Below are 14,671 nucleotides of genomic sequence, written 5' to 3'. Positions count from 1 at the left end.
GCCGTTAACCTATGTACATAATTGTTTAGTATAATTATTTGATTTCAAATAAGTTCATTTGCTTTATCATACAAAAATGTCATATGATAAATTACATGGTCTTATTCAGGCGGGAAGCGTTTGCTTGCATGTTTACATTAGGGCGGTCGTTCGAGGCCGAATGCTGAATATCATTGCCTACCAACACATACAGCTTATGAGAACAGATACATAGCAAAGATGAGTGAAAAAGAGCAGAAAAGAAAAAAATAAGGAGCTTGGTATGTATGGTGATGGGTATATAGTAGAATCGCTTTATACAGTGTTCAATATACATATATTCGGTGTATACGCCAACACGTTGCATTTCTCTACCTACCTGCAGACCGTATAGTACAGTTAAAGTCTGGTGAACAAGTTGCGCCGCCGCCGGCGTCGCCACTACACTCACAGCCACGACAAACAGGACCGGTCCAGAGTCCAAGTAGCGAGCAGGTTCATCCGCTTTTTTGTCTCTTGTCTTTCTTTTTGTATATCAGAAAAAGCATTATTGTTTTATTGTTATATGCTTAAGAGAACTTTGGCGAAACATCCGTGTATGAGAACATAGAATACGATAAAGCAGACATCTTAAATGAAGTAAGAGGTAAATATTGCTCGGATTATAGCGGTGTATTTTCATGAACTAATGTTGTTTCATCAGTGAGTTAAATCATATAAATAAAGTGTATTTTCATGAAATAGCGGTGTTTTATCAGTGATTTGAATCAAATAAGTGAAGCGTAGAATAATTTTCATAGAAATGCAGTGGTTAAGGTCAATAATGGAAAAGGTTTGGTGGATAATATTAATACTCTCTGTGCTTATTACTGTGAGCTGCATGAGAACCAATATAGTAGCTACAGCTTTACCTGCCGCTAGTATATCCTCAACGTCAACACAGCTACAGCAAACATTCAAACCTCAACCACATTTGCAAAGGCTTCATTGCCAGGCAATACATACATATTTTGAGTCATTGGGCTTTCCCACTAGCAATCTGCCAAGGGAGCCTATATCTTGTAAGTTGATTCAAATTTTAATTATATTCCTTTAATCCTTTATTTCCTTATCAGTGTTCTGCAGTGGTAAGTTTTTGTACATATTTCAAAATTAAATTTTAAAAACTTCTTAATTTTTAAATCTTTATGTTTATGTATAAAAGAATCTATTTTCCACATGTATAAACATATACCATGTCAGAAACCTTCCCAGTATCGTATTAATACTTGAAAGAATTTTTGTTGTTTTTAAGAATAATATTTTAAACTAAAACTATTTTTATGATTCTATATTTATGTTTACTTATCTTAACCTATCCAAATTGTAGCTTTAATTGTAACTGTTAATTAAAATAAACATACTTTGCAAATTTTTTTGTAAGAATTTATTATATAAATTATTTAACATGAATTTATATTTGAAATACTCACTCCTTATATGATCCTTCAAAGTAAATTAGTAAACGATATTTATAATAATATGTATTTGTAACTGTAAAAATAGGAAGAAATCATCAATTTTTTTACTTATAAAAATTTTGAAAATATGCAAATCAACATTGGTTTATTTTACAAGTTCACAGGTTTATATGATAACAATTGGAAAATATTATTCTCCAACAACACATTAAACATGATAGCCTTATAATTTTTTACGTCTTATGAAGATCAATTTTTTAAGTATTATTTATTAAATAATTAATGTAAATTATTTCATTATTGACAATATTTTATCCAGTATAAGATCAAAATATGATGTTTTTACAATTATTATTGAATTTTTCATATACTTTAAAATTATAAATAAATTATAATTAAATTATAATTAAATTAAATTAATTATAATATAATGTGTGTGTGTGTGTGTCTAGGTGTGTATGCAAATACGTTTATGTTTATATGTATGACTACGAGTCTGAAATTCGGAACTTTCAAGGTGGACGAAAAAATCGAGAATTGAAATCAAAGTCTATTTCGCGATAAAAGGCTTCAGGGTACTACCCAAATAACATATATGTAAAGAAAACTCTCTACAACAATTACATCCCCTACAATAACTCTTAATTCGGTACGCTTATACGATATCATAGACCAAGTAACTTTCATCATATGATACATCATTAAGAAAAATTTTTTAAGAGGTCGATAACTTTTTTCAAAATTCATATCTGCCAGACTCCATAGCAAAATAATCGTCTACCGTAAAAACCCTGAAACTACCCTCCACAGAGCATTTTTATACTAATAGATAGTTAATATAAGTTTTTAAGTGTGGTTCCTTATTAGGAAAAAATTTTGAAACGATTTTAATATCATAATAAAGGTAACGTTAAAGAGGACTTGTGAAAAAAATGTTCGCCTTTCGGAACGTATATCTTCTACCCCTAATGCGCCTCTCTAATTCACGGCTATAAGGGAGTGAATTTCAAGTTTCGCTTGTGGTTCCTTATTAGAAAAATATTTTGAAATGATTTTTACTGTATTTAACGATACTGTGATTAGAATACATCATCGACGATAATTCTGATTCCCAGTTTTTCGATGTGTAATTAACTATACATTATTTGACTTTTTCATAATAAGATTTATCATTATGTAATAAGTCAGATAAACATCTAAATAAACAATTCCTATCACCAGTAATATTTTTTTGTCTCTAATGGCGCAGGTCGTCAAACTTAACAATATCTTTTAATTTATTTACTATTTCATGACTTGAAACTTCACTATTTTTATTCACTTCACTTCTATCTTCAGCAAGTTGTTGCTCATTATTAATATTATTACAAGAGTTAAACTCGTTATTAGATGAATACTGTAATTTATAGTTATCATCAAACTTTTTTATGATCGTTAGTTACTTTACCGTCTTTACTTTTGTGTAAGAAAATTGATTCTTTATTATTATTAGTATAAAATTTACCTACCATATGATGTTCGATCTTAGCACGTAATTCTGAGGTTGGTTTTATCCAGAGGTACTTAATATTTTTCACGAATTCTCTGTCACCTATTTCTTTTTGTACTCTTTTAAATCTGTAGTGAAACGAAATTAAATTAATATAAAGAACTTTTATTAACATATACATTTATTGGATGCCTATCTACATAAAATTGTTTAATAAAAGAATTTGTAGTTATATTATAAAATTGATTGCATATTGACTGGCTGTCGAGTACCAACTGTTATATAGTAAGAACGTAGGAAGAGATAATATTTTTCTGTTGATTAATAATGAAAATAATTTTGACAATTTCATATCGATTAACAAGAACCTAAAGAAACAGGTATATGAAACAAGAGTTAACCTCATGGAAGGAAAGTATATCAAGTAATGTTCTTCATCCTATCCAAAATCATACTTGAAATGTATAATGATTTTGATTAGTCGGTTGAGGGATGATCACGTGATGTGACGACGGAGAATGAACGAGATATTTAAAGTTTTTCATTAATATTCAAAAATTCGAATTTGAAGAAAAATATTATAATTTTAATTAGTACTATTACTTGCTAACATTCTAATTTTAATTACACAGCCCGATGTGAAATTTACTCATTAGATGAGATTAGTTATTTTCGATAAATTTTTGGTCGCTGAATTCAAATCTGACCTTAGAATTATTCTATCACATCAAGTTTTTTTAAATATCCTAACTTAAAAGTGTAAAAAATACTGTTTTTGGCTGTTTTTGAGGTACAATAACAACTTGAATAAATTCTTTTTGGAAAACTGTGTACACTATCTCAAAGGAGCACTCTTACTCACCTAAAACCCTTTTTTTTATATTTGGAATATCTTTTTTTCTGTTCAAGATATGGCCATTTAAATTTTATTGTTATAGCAATTTCCTTAAGTTTGGAAATAGTGATTCATTTTAAATATCGATGTAACGTATTTTTCGACACTCCGTGCGCAAAATGCGTCTTTCCCGCATGCTCGGCAGAAAACGTGCGTTGAAAATCGCACTTTCCACACGTCGTATAAAAAAATACGGTACGGCACATGTTCGGGAAAAAGCTTTTCGTCTCGTGTACCTTTCCACCCTCGCTTCGCTCGGGCGTAAATGCCACACGAGACCAAAATCTACTTTCCCGTACTTGTATCGTAATGTACTATTATTGTCCTTTGGATCACCTAATCGATACTTATTATTGAAATTGCATCGTAACCTCAGAATACCCTGATAATTTAGCCTAAAAATTCGAAAAAACCCTATTACGGACCCCCATGAGACTTTTTTTACAGATATAAAACTAGTGTGGATGATTGAAATAGTACGAAGGTGGGTCATTAAGTCGTTAGAAAATCCAAGAGATGGCGCTCAAAGCATCCCAACTTATGTAGCACCAGCAAGCGTTACTATTAAATTAAGTGCTGCCGAAGTTTCAGCCAGATCCATCAAGTAGTTCCATTTTTATAGTCGATAAAAGTGAGCAACTGTTGTTTCTTGTTAACAATTAAAATAAGTGAGTTCCGAGCGGTGATAAAACTTTTACACAACTACACCGAAAGAAATCAAAGCTAAGTTAGATGCAGTTCATGGTGTATCTGCCCCTGTGTTTGCAATTGTTTACAATCGGGTAAATGAATTTAAACGTTTCCGTACATCCACTACAGATGAACATCGTTCAGACCGTCCTCTAGACACGAGCACTCCGGAAATGATCAATAAAGTCCACGCATGGTGTTGAGTGACCAAAGAATAAATTTGCACTAAATAGTTGAGGCCACAGGGGATTCAAAAGAGAAAGTCATTTCAATTTCGAGAAATTGGATATGAGAAAAATTTCGGCAAGATAGGTGCCGCGTTTGCTCTTAGTCGAGTATAGACGCAGTCGAGTGGTGTTCGCTGAGGCCTTCTTGGCGCGTATCCACCGTAATCCGAATGACTTTCTGCTTCGATTCATAACTGTAGACGAAATGTGGATACACCACAATACTTCTGAGAACAAAGGATAAGTCAAAACAGTGGATTGTGAAAGGTTAACCTGCTCCAAAGAAGGCCAGAGTGTGCCTTAACTGACATCGACCTAAAATTCTTGCACCTTCCCGATTTCTTCGGGATGTTGTTCTGTCTCACTTTAGGAATATTTTAAGACCACAACGAAAATCATAGAAAGAGCCGTTTTTATTTAAACCATTTTTTTTTTCGATATAGACTTATTTTTTCGTAATTTAAATTTCAATTACTCGTCAAAACTATTTTTTTTTCTTCCATAATTTTTATGTGGGAGTGGTAAAGATTGTAAAAAAATCAATAGACAACAATTATATCAATTATGTGTATTATAAATTAAATAAACCAATTTCATATTATTATTTACAGTATTTATATAACGTTAACATTATATATAATGAGAATTATATTCTCTTACAGCTCTTACAAGGGAACCACCCCAACCCGACCTCACTGATTTAAATGATTTTGGGATATGTTGTAGTACTTGAAAAAAAATTAGATACGTGTTTTTTTTATCGGCCCATAAGGGTTTTTAAGGGGTGAAATCCACCCTGAAAATCAACCCGTAAAATCAGTTTTTTTAATATTTCTCAGCATCAAATGAATATTTTTCAGTAAACTTAACGTTCAAAAATTTCTTATAAAAAGGCGCTTTTAAGGACATAACATTTATACCGAAGGGTTGCAGGCCCCTTTTTAATAGGGGTAAATACACTATTTTTTGTACTGTTTTACGACATGTAATATAGTAAATCAGCTCGAGTGATTTAAAAATCGCACTGATAATGAAGAAATATCAAAATTAAATTGACGCGTTTCCGGATTTAAAAAAAAATATATTTAAGGGGTGTTTCACCCCCAGAAACCACCACCGTCGACTATCAGCAGGTTAATCCACCTAACCCTGGGATAAACAAGTTTAGTCGTTTGTTATTTCTTGAAATAATTTAATCCTATGCATGAGCGAGCTACCTCAACTAACCAACCTACCTCTAACCCACCAAACCCCCATAAACCACCCTTACCGAACCACATGCAGGCTAACCTACCTAATCCTCGGAAAAGCAACTTTAGTCGTTTGTTATTTCTTGAAATAATTGAATTTTACACCATAAGCGATTTATCCCAGCTGAATCACATACCTCTTATCCACCTACCCCTAACCTATCTAACCCCCACCCTTATAAACCACCCTTACCGAATCACGTGCGGGCTAACCTTATATAAATAGCGAAAAATAAATGTATTTCTTGAATAACATATGTTGCATAACAATATGTCCCAAGTGTTACAAATTTTATGTAATAATTATTATTTTCTTTTCATTATAAATAGAAAAAAGATAAAAATAATTAATAACGGATTATAAATATAAGATTTGAGACTAAAATAAATTATAAATAATTATTAACTATTTTGTTTTTTCGAAATTAATAATAACAGTTATAGTATCAGTTTTTTTAAAAATATTATTTGTATTGTATTACATATTGCTGTGTATAAAAGAGTAATAATAATAGTTATTATTTTTTAAACGTAAAGTTAATTTTTAATAAAGAAAAATAACAAGTAATAACAGTTAAAAATTATTAATTTCAAAAGTGGAAGTTTAATATAGTTATTATTTCTGTTTTAATCATTTACAATTGAAGGCCCGGATAGAATAACGACTTGAGCGCGCGAACCTGTCGGACTAGCCCCTGAAAGTATGCAATCGCCGCTGAGCGCGGAGCGAATTTTCCAAATCAAATAAACATTAACAAATATTATTCTTGCAATAAACTTCCAGCGAGGAAGTTGTTCATAATGATCTAAAGTATACGTCTGCCGAGTTATAAGAATTTCCATACCGTATTTCCAAAAATATGACGGAAAACAGTGCCCGTTTCGTTCGGGTGGACTACTACACGTATGTGCTATCAATACAATATAGTTGAAAAAATGTTTAAAAAATTTTTTTATTCAAATAAAACTGTATATAATCTCATTTTCCTTCTTACTACATAGACAAATTTCATTGAATGTTTTAACAAAGTTGAATAACACTACTATAGCAATTTTTATAACACTTTTTTTAAATTTTTTTTTCATACCCTATTTTTTTTCGTAACAGCTAGTTTTTTTTGACTTTTTGAGATCTTTTCTTTTGCTGAGTCGTTTTTTTTTGGCGACAAATGATTTTTCTTTACTTTTCGTCACCTTCTTTTTGTTTTTCTCCATAATAACTTTTTCTGTAACCGTTTGGTTTTTCTCGACCACTGGTTTTCTTTCTTTCTTGGTTGATTTTTCCTTCTTATTCTCTATGAAATTTTTCTTTTCAGTCTTCACGTTAACCATTTTTGGTGCTCGTATCAAAGTAGTCTTGAAAAAGTTTTCATAAAATAGTTTTCCTTTCAAACTCAAAAATGGTTGTAAGGTTTTCAAATCTTTCATTTTTTCACTTGAAATTCCAACTCCAGTAGCTGATGCAGCATTTTCCAGTTCATCAAATGAAACGTCTAATCTTAAGCGAATGTTAGATGGTAAACCTTCATACTGATAATAGATATCAATTTCACCATGTGGAAAATAATTTATTTTCACTACCGAACTTATTTTTATTTTTTTCAAAATGTCCTTATTTTTCTCCAAAACAGACTCAAAATCTTTTACCTCGCATTGCTCAGCATCAATCATAGTAAAAGGGGGGTTTTTCGAATTTTTAATCAAGTCGATGTATTCGTCAGGAGTTTGAATAACTTCACGTCTTTTTTTTTCACGTCCATATCTACCAAAATTTCTATTGCATTCTCAATATGAATGACCACGAACTGGATAGAGGTGTTCAATGAAAATTTCAAATTTTTGAGACATCATTGACAATACGAGAACCATCAAGTAATTTCTGTTCTGGCTTCCCGCGGCATCGGAATATAAACAAATTTTGTTGCAACATTTTTTTTGTAATTCAAATCGCAGAGCATGGTAAAGTAAATTGCTAGTGCTCCAAATTTTTGAAAATACGATAATTGAATAATTATTATTTTAAAAATATGGAAATTCGATACGGAAGATCTCGAAAAGTCAAGAGAAGCTAGTTCTTGCAAAAAAAAAAACAGGGTATGAAAAAAAATTAAAAAAAATGTTGTAAAAATTGTTATAGTAGTGTTATTTAACTTTGTTAAAACGTTGAATAAAATTTGTCTGTGTAGAGTTATTACGTAAGAAGGAAAATGAGATTATATACAGTTTTATTTGAATAAAAAAATTTTTTAAACATTTTTTCAACTATATTGTATTGATAGCACATACGTGTAGTAGTCCACCCGAACGAAACGGGCACTGTTTTCCGTCATATTTTTGGAAATACGGTATGGAAATTCTTATGAAAGATTATAGCATGAAGATTATAGAGATACTGATGCTAAAATAATCGAAGATGAAGTTCAACATTTCCTGATCCTGATTTTGCACCAACAAATCAGTGCACAAATGATTATGAAGAAATCACATTTGATTATAAACAAAGAGCCGTAGAATTTTGGAGGAGCGGAAAAAACAAAAACTTAAAACTGGATACTGTACAACATAGATTCAAAAAAGTTTCATCTATAAGTCAACTTAAACGTTGGGCGAAAACAATTAATAAAAATGGAACTTACCGAGAAAAAATTGCGCAAATTTGCCAATACACGTTTGATAATTTAAAAGCCGCTATTACAACTGGTTCGATAGTGCTTTATTAATTAAGTAGTTAATTTATCACCAAAAAAATATTAGAAAGTAAAGAAGGACTACAAACTAATGCTGATGCTTTTGTAGCTGATGTTAAATCATGTACTATATACCAGAAATCGGCATTGCAAACTTTTATAATTCAGATCAGAGTGGTTTCCAGTTAGAAATGCACTGGGGAAGAACATTAGCAGTTGAAGGAGAAAAGTAGGTGCAATGTCTGGTACAGTCGGTTTCATCGACAACGCACAGTTATACAATTCAGCCAACTATATATACAACCGGGAAACTTTTATCACCACTTTTTATAGTATTAAAAGAAAAAAGTGGTCAATTCGGTCCCATAGTGGAATCTTCATTATTTAGACCAGAAAATGTGCATGTGGAAGCATTTAAATCTGTAAAATTAACGACAAGTTAGTATATTTTTGTTTATTATAATGTAATGACAAAGAAATTTTGACATTTTTTTATTTTAGATCATTTTAAAATTTGGTTGAAAGAAGTTTTTTACCCAAATGTTGGACCTCAATCTGTACTTTTACTCGACTCTTGGAGTGGACATTGCGATAAAGCTGTAAGGGAAACGATGCCGATAAACAAAATTGTTAATATAAAAAAAATTTCCACAGGAACGACAGGAAACCTCCAACCACTCGATGTTTATGGATTTCGTATCTGGAAAAACTTCGTTCGACGTTTATCAGATCAAGTAATTTTGATGGACTATGAAATGAATCTACATTTAAGAAATAACATAATAAAAATGCAGTCTCTTGTCCATAACCAACTTTCTTCACCACGATATACAAATATTTTTAAATACGCTTTGTATAAAAGCAGCTACATTGCTGAAAAACCAGCTAAAACAGATAACCCTGTTGATTTTAGTTTTGGAGATTCTTGCAATATACATTGCGAAGTAGAAGCATGTAAAAATGTTGCTATAATACGGTGTGGTTGGTGTAAAAGATCATTATGTTTCAAACACTTTTTCGATGATTATCATTTCTGTAAGGAATTCGTTGAATGATACATTTTAATTTACCAATTGTGACGTCGGTTGACGAAACAATTCTCAGGCGCACTTTTTGGTCTATCCTTGCGGACAATAACCGGGACGTGCGTTACCACTATCGCGGGAAATTCCTTTTTTTTCGGCGACGGAGGATCGAAGCTTTGCTGTACCACACGCTAGGCAATATAGCAATACTTCGCGTTATTTTACCACACTCTTGGCAATAAAATAACGTAAAGGGAGCCTATCTAATATGCACTCGACCACACGCTTGGCAATCGAGTGTAACTATCTAAGAAAGAAAATCCCGTACGCGAAACTAGGAAGAGTAAGGAGAGAGAAGTTAAAGGAGAGTAGTTAGAATGTAAAAAAAAAATTTTACATAATTTTTCTTACTCACTTTTATAATGGTTTTCCCACACACACACTAAAAGATTGACTGGGTCTGGACGAACTTGAAGAATAGCTAACGAATTCAAATAAATTGTACGAACTGAATGAACTAAATCTGAGCTACTAACTTTGAACGAACTGAATTTCGAAAAAATTAATAATGTAATGCCTGAATTTTCGTGAAAAGATCTCTTTTATACTTTTTTACAAGAGACTCCCACTCGAAAATCTTTGTCATTTTTGGGCAGGAAGAACTAAAATTTTCTCAACTTAATTGGTTGGAAAATTTGGGGAGTATCTCAGCGTAAGCAAGGTTCGAATCCTAATTGGCCGGGGGCGGAGTATGCGGGTGTGGCTTCATTTTAGTGTTTTGGGCCCTCTTCGCATAGATGGCCCTCTATGTACTATTCTGGCCTTTATCTATTTAAACTAATTTTATTTAAAATTAATTGTGTGTGTGGTACTCTAATTTTACAAAAATGTTTCTTAATTTATAATAAAACTAAATGATAGAACAAAAGTTAAGAATTACATTTATCTAAGAACAATTAGGATATTAATAGTTTTAACTATTAATTGATTATTAAAAAGTTTTGAGAAATGTTGAAAAGAAAATCAGAGTTAATTGCAACAAACATAATTAATAACTTTCATTCAAGTCATTCTTAATTTGTCTAACGCAAAGTTGAGCGCACCCAACAATTATATATACGAAACTCGTAAAGAAAATGAACCAATAAATACGGGAAGATAAATTTCGCAATTTTTCGAGAGATCTGCAAGCAAATCTGTTTCCTTTAATTTAAAAGAAATTAGCAAAAATGAAAATAAATTATTTAAAATAAAATAATAGTACTGTTGGCAGGATGCACATGTGCGCTACAGATCTCTTCTTTCTAAACATGCGCGCAATCTGACTACTCCGGATGACGCGATCGTAAAATCGCCCTGATAATCTCCAGTACCCGAAAGTCGCCAGATGCACGAGCCGAAAACTGCCGTTCACAGGAAAAATCGTTTTTATTCATCCGCACGCAGTTTTTCATCTTAATTTACGAGCTAAATGTGTGGTCGGTATTTTTTTCTTTATTCTCTCTTTTTTTTTTTTTGAACCGCCGTTACACAATAAATAAAAAAAAGAAAAAGATGAAAATTATTATGAAAAATCAAAATATATGTAATATCGCGTACGATGGCTCTTACGTAAATATATTTATGTATCTACATACGAATATAAATATATATGTATAGATCTATAAATGATAATTAGACCTGGTGTTATTCTCGTGTTTATTTTTAAGAGATATTTCTCGCCATTTTGGTACTTTTAAAATAAAATGTATTAAACACATTTTTATTTGTCATAAATTATGTTTGAGCTACAGATATATTTTATAAAAAAAAATGGAATACCCCACGTACGATGTAGAAATAAATTATTTTAAGAAAAAGCAACTGATAAACTCCCAAAGTTAGGTCTATTAGCCTACATTTGGTTGGGTAAGGGTGGTTAGTTGAGATAGCTCGCTCAGGCATAGGATTAAATTATTTCAGGAAATAACAAACGACTTAACTCGGGTTTGCCAGGGTTAGGAGGTTTAGCCTGCTTGTGTTTCTGTAAAGGTGGTTTATAAGGGTGGAGGTTAGATAGGTTAGGGGTAGGTGGATAAGAGGTGTTATACAGCTGGGATAACTCGCTTATTGTGTAAAATTCAATTATTTCAAGAAATAACAAACGACTAAAGTTGCTTTTCACAGGATTAGGTGGGTTAGCCTGCATGTGGTTTGGTAAGGGTGGTTTATGGGGGTTTGTTGGGTTAGAGGCAGGTTGGTTAGTTGAGGTAGCTCGCTCATGCATTGGATTGAATTATTTCAAGAAATAACAGACGACTAAACTTGTTTGTCCCAGGGATAGGTGGATTAACCTGCTGATAGTTTGGCGGGGAGTAGTTTCTAGGGGGTGAAACACCCCTTAAATATATTTTTTTTTAAATCCGAAAACACGTCAATTTAATTTTAGTATTTTCTCATTATCAGTGCGATTTTTAAATCACTCGAGCTGATTTACTATATTACATGTCGTAAAACAGTACAAAAAATAGTGTATTTACCCCTATTAAAAAGGGGGTTGCAACTCTTCGGTTTAAATGTTATGTCCTTAAAAGCTCCTTTTTATAAGAAATTTTTTAACGTTGAGTTTACTGAAAAATATTCATTTGATGCTGAGAAATATTAAAAAAACTGATTTTAGGGGTTGATTTTCAGGGTGGATTTCACCCCTTAAAAGCCCTTATGTGCCGATAAAAAAAAACACGTATCTCATTTTTTTCAAGTACTACAACATATCCATAATCATTCAAATCGGTGAGGTCAGGTTGAGGTGGTTCCCTTGTTAGTAATTGCACTCCGTACTCCGAACTACATTGAGATACTTTATATTTTTGCCAAGTAACTGAAAAATCAAAATGAACCGACTCTACAGTTTACTCACTATAGAACCCTAATCCTTTTTGCATTAACGTACAGAATTCAGAAATCTGAATAAAGACTACATGTTCTTTAGTAGTAATCGATATTTCTAAATCTAAATAAGTTTTTTTAAACTAGTATGTATACATGCATATACATATATTACAGGAAATTCGGATCAAGTTGGACTGTAAAGCAAGCTTTAACAATTTTATTATAATTTTCAAAAACGGTAACATATTTTAAACAATTTAAACTACATTGCGAACGTAATATATCAATTTAATTAGCAGTTGCTTGTACACATTGCTTTTGAACGCTGGTCTGCCGAGAACGCTGCAAGATTTTGCCCATTTTAGAGCAATTTGTTTAAACTCAGTTAACAAATTATTGTACAAAGTATTATTACTCTGAGCATCAAATGTACGAGGAGCGAGGGGGTCAATAAGTCTTTACAAAATCCAAGAGATAGCGCTCGTCATGCTTAAATTATGATGTTTTTGGCAAGCAATACTACTAACTAGATATCGTACAAAGTTTCAGCTCGATTCATTAAGTCGTTTTTTTGTGAGCGTTGGTTGAACAAAAATTTATCGGTATATTTGAAAAATGGAAAAAACAAAGTATCGAGCGGTGATAAAACATTTTAATTTGAAAGGCCTTACACCAACAAAAATTACGGTTGAGTTGAACGCCGTTCATGGCAAGTCTGCTCCTGTGTTCAAGACTGTTTATAACTGGTGAATGAATTTAAACGCGGCCATACAACAATAAAAGATGAACCTCGTTCAGGCCGCCCCGTAGAAGTGAGTACGCCCGAAATGGTCAACAAAATCTACGATATGGTGTTGAGTGATAGAAAATTAAAATTGCGAGAATTAGTTGAGGCCACAGCGGTATTAAAGGGTACAATCATTTCAATTTTGCATGAAAAATTGGGGATGAAAAAAATATCAGAAAGATGGGTGTCGCGTTTGCTCACTGTTGAAAACAAACGAACCCACGTGGTCACCTCTGAGGCTATTTTGGCACGTATACGTCGTAATCTGGAAGACTTGGCGTCGACTCGTAACTGTAGACGAAACATGGGTACACCACTACACTCCTGAAACCAAAGAACAGTCCAAACAATGGATTACCGCAGGAGAACCAGCCCCAAAGAAGGCAAAGACAGTAATGTCAGCTGGTAACATTATGGCCACGGTTTTCTGGGATGCGTATGGAATCGTCTACATCGACTACTTGGAAAAGGGCCAGACGATCACTGGACAATATTATTCGTCATTATTAGGTCAGTTAAAACAAAAAATCAGTGAAAAATGTTCTCTCTTGAACAAAACAAAATGTTTCTTTCTTCAAGATAATGCTCGAGTTCACACGTGTGCAGTTTCGATGGCAAAAATTAACGATTTAAAGTTCGTATTAATTGATCATCCACCATATTCGCCTGATTTGGGTCCCAGTAACTTTTTCTTATTTCCTAACCTCAAAAAATGGCTTGCCGGACAACGTCGGATGAAGAAGTCATCGCCGAAAGAAATGCCCATTTTGAGGGTTTTCAGAAATCATATTTTTCTGATGGCTTAAGAAAACTGAAAGGCCGTTTAATAAAATGTATCGACCTTCAAGGATATTATGTTAAAAAATAAAAAAAAATTACAGACGCAAAACTTTTTTTTCCTTCTTTTTGTAAAGACTTATTAACACCCTTCTTAATTTTGGCGGTGGGATGATTTTCAAAATTAATTTATCTTGATTAGTTTGAATTATAGATAGGTGAATACAATCTTTGAAGTTTTTTGCTTGAGTCTTAACGCTGGCTGCATTATGCCATTCCAGATAGTTTTTAAGGATATTTCCTACGGTTCTATGACCCCCGACAACATCAAGACGATTTTTATTTACGTCACACCAAGTACAAGGTTACAAACTTGAGTGCGACATAATTCCTACTATATTAAATTTCCTAAGTTTTAGATCAGTGGCTATTATTCCATCAATATCATTAATTCTTAACTCTGACCATAATTGTGATACATTTTCATAATTTTCTTGTGAACAAGGTGCTAACGCCAACATAAATAACTTTTTT

At 32.3% G+C, this 14,671-nt stretch overlaps 1 protein-coding gene across 2 annotated transcripts in view; it reads left to right on the top strand.

Moving 5' to 3' along the window:
- Positions 1 to 227: 227 nt before the first annotated feature.
- Positions 228 to 14,671, top strand: part of LOC131668304 (glypican-4) — a 412,396-nt gene continuing 397,952 nt past the window's right edge. Inside the window, exons 1-2 of one of the 2 annotated variants that reach the window (XM_058942375.1) lie at positions 228 to 625; positions 706 to 1,040. In XM_058942375.1, the coding sequence (XP_058798358.1) occupies positions 782 to 1,040 (259 nt within the window). In that variant the 5' untranslated portion in view covers positions 228 to 625; positions 706 to 781. Of the gene's footprint in view, positions 1,041 to 14,671 lie in introns of both variants that reach the window. The other variant, XM_058942366.1, reaches the window with a different exon arrangement.

This window comes from Phymastichus coffea, unplaced genomic scaffold, assembly GCF_024137745.1.
Source record: "Phymastichus coffea isolate CEN01 unplaced genomic scaffold, Cenicafe_Pcof_1.1 PCOF00006, whole genome shotgun sequence".
NCBI classification, from domain to species: domain Eukaryota; kingdom Metazoa; phylum Arthropoda; class Insecta; order Hymenoptera; family Eulophidae; genus Phymastichus; species Phymastichus coffea.
Note: the sequence above shows the minus strand (reverse complement) of the source record. Positions and strands in the feature narration are given on the sequence as shown.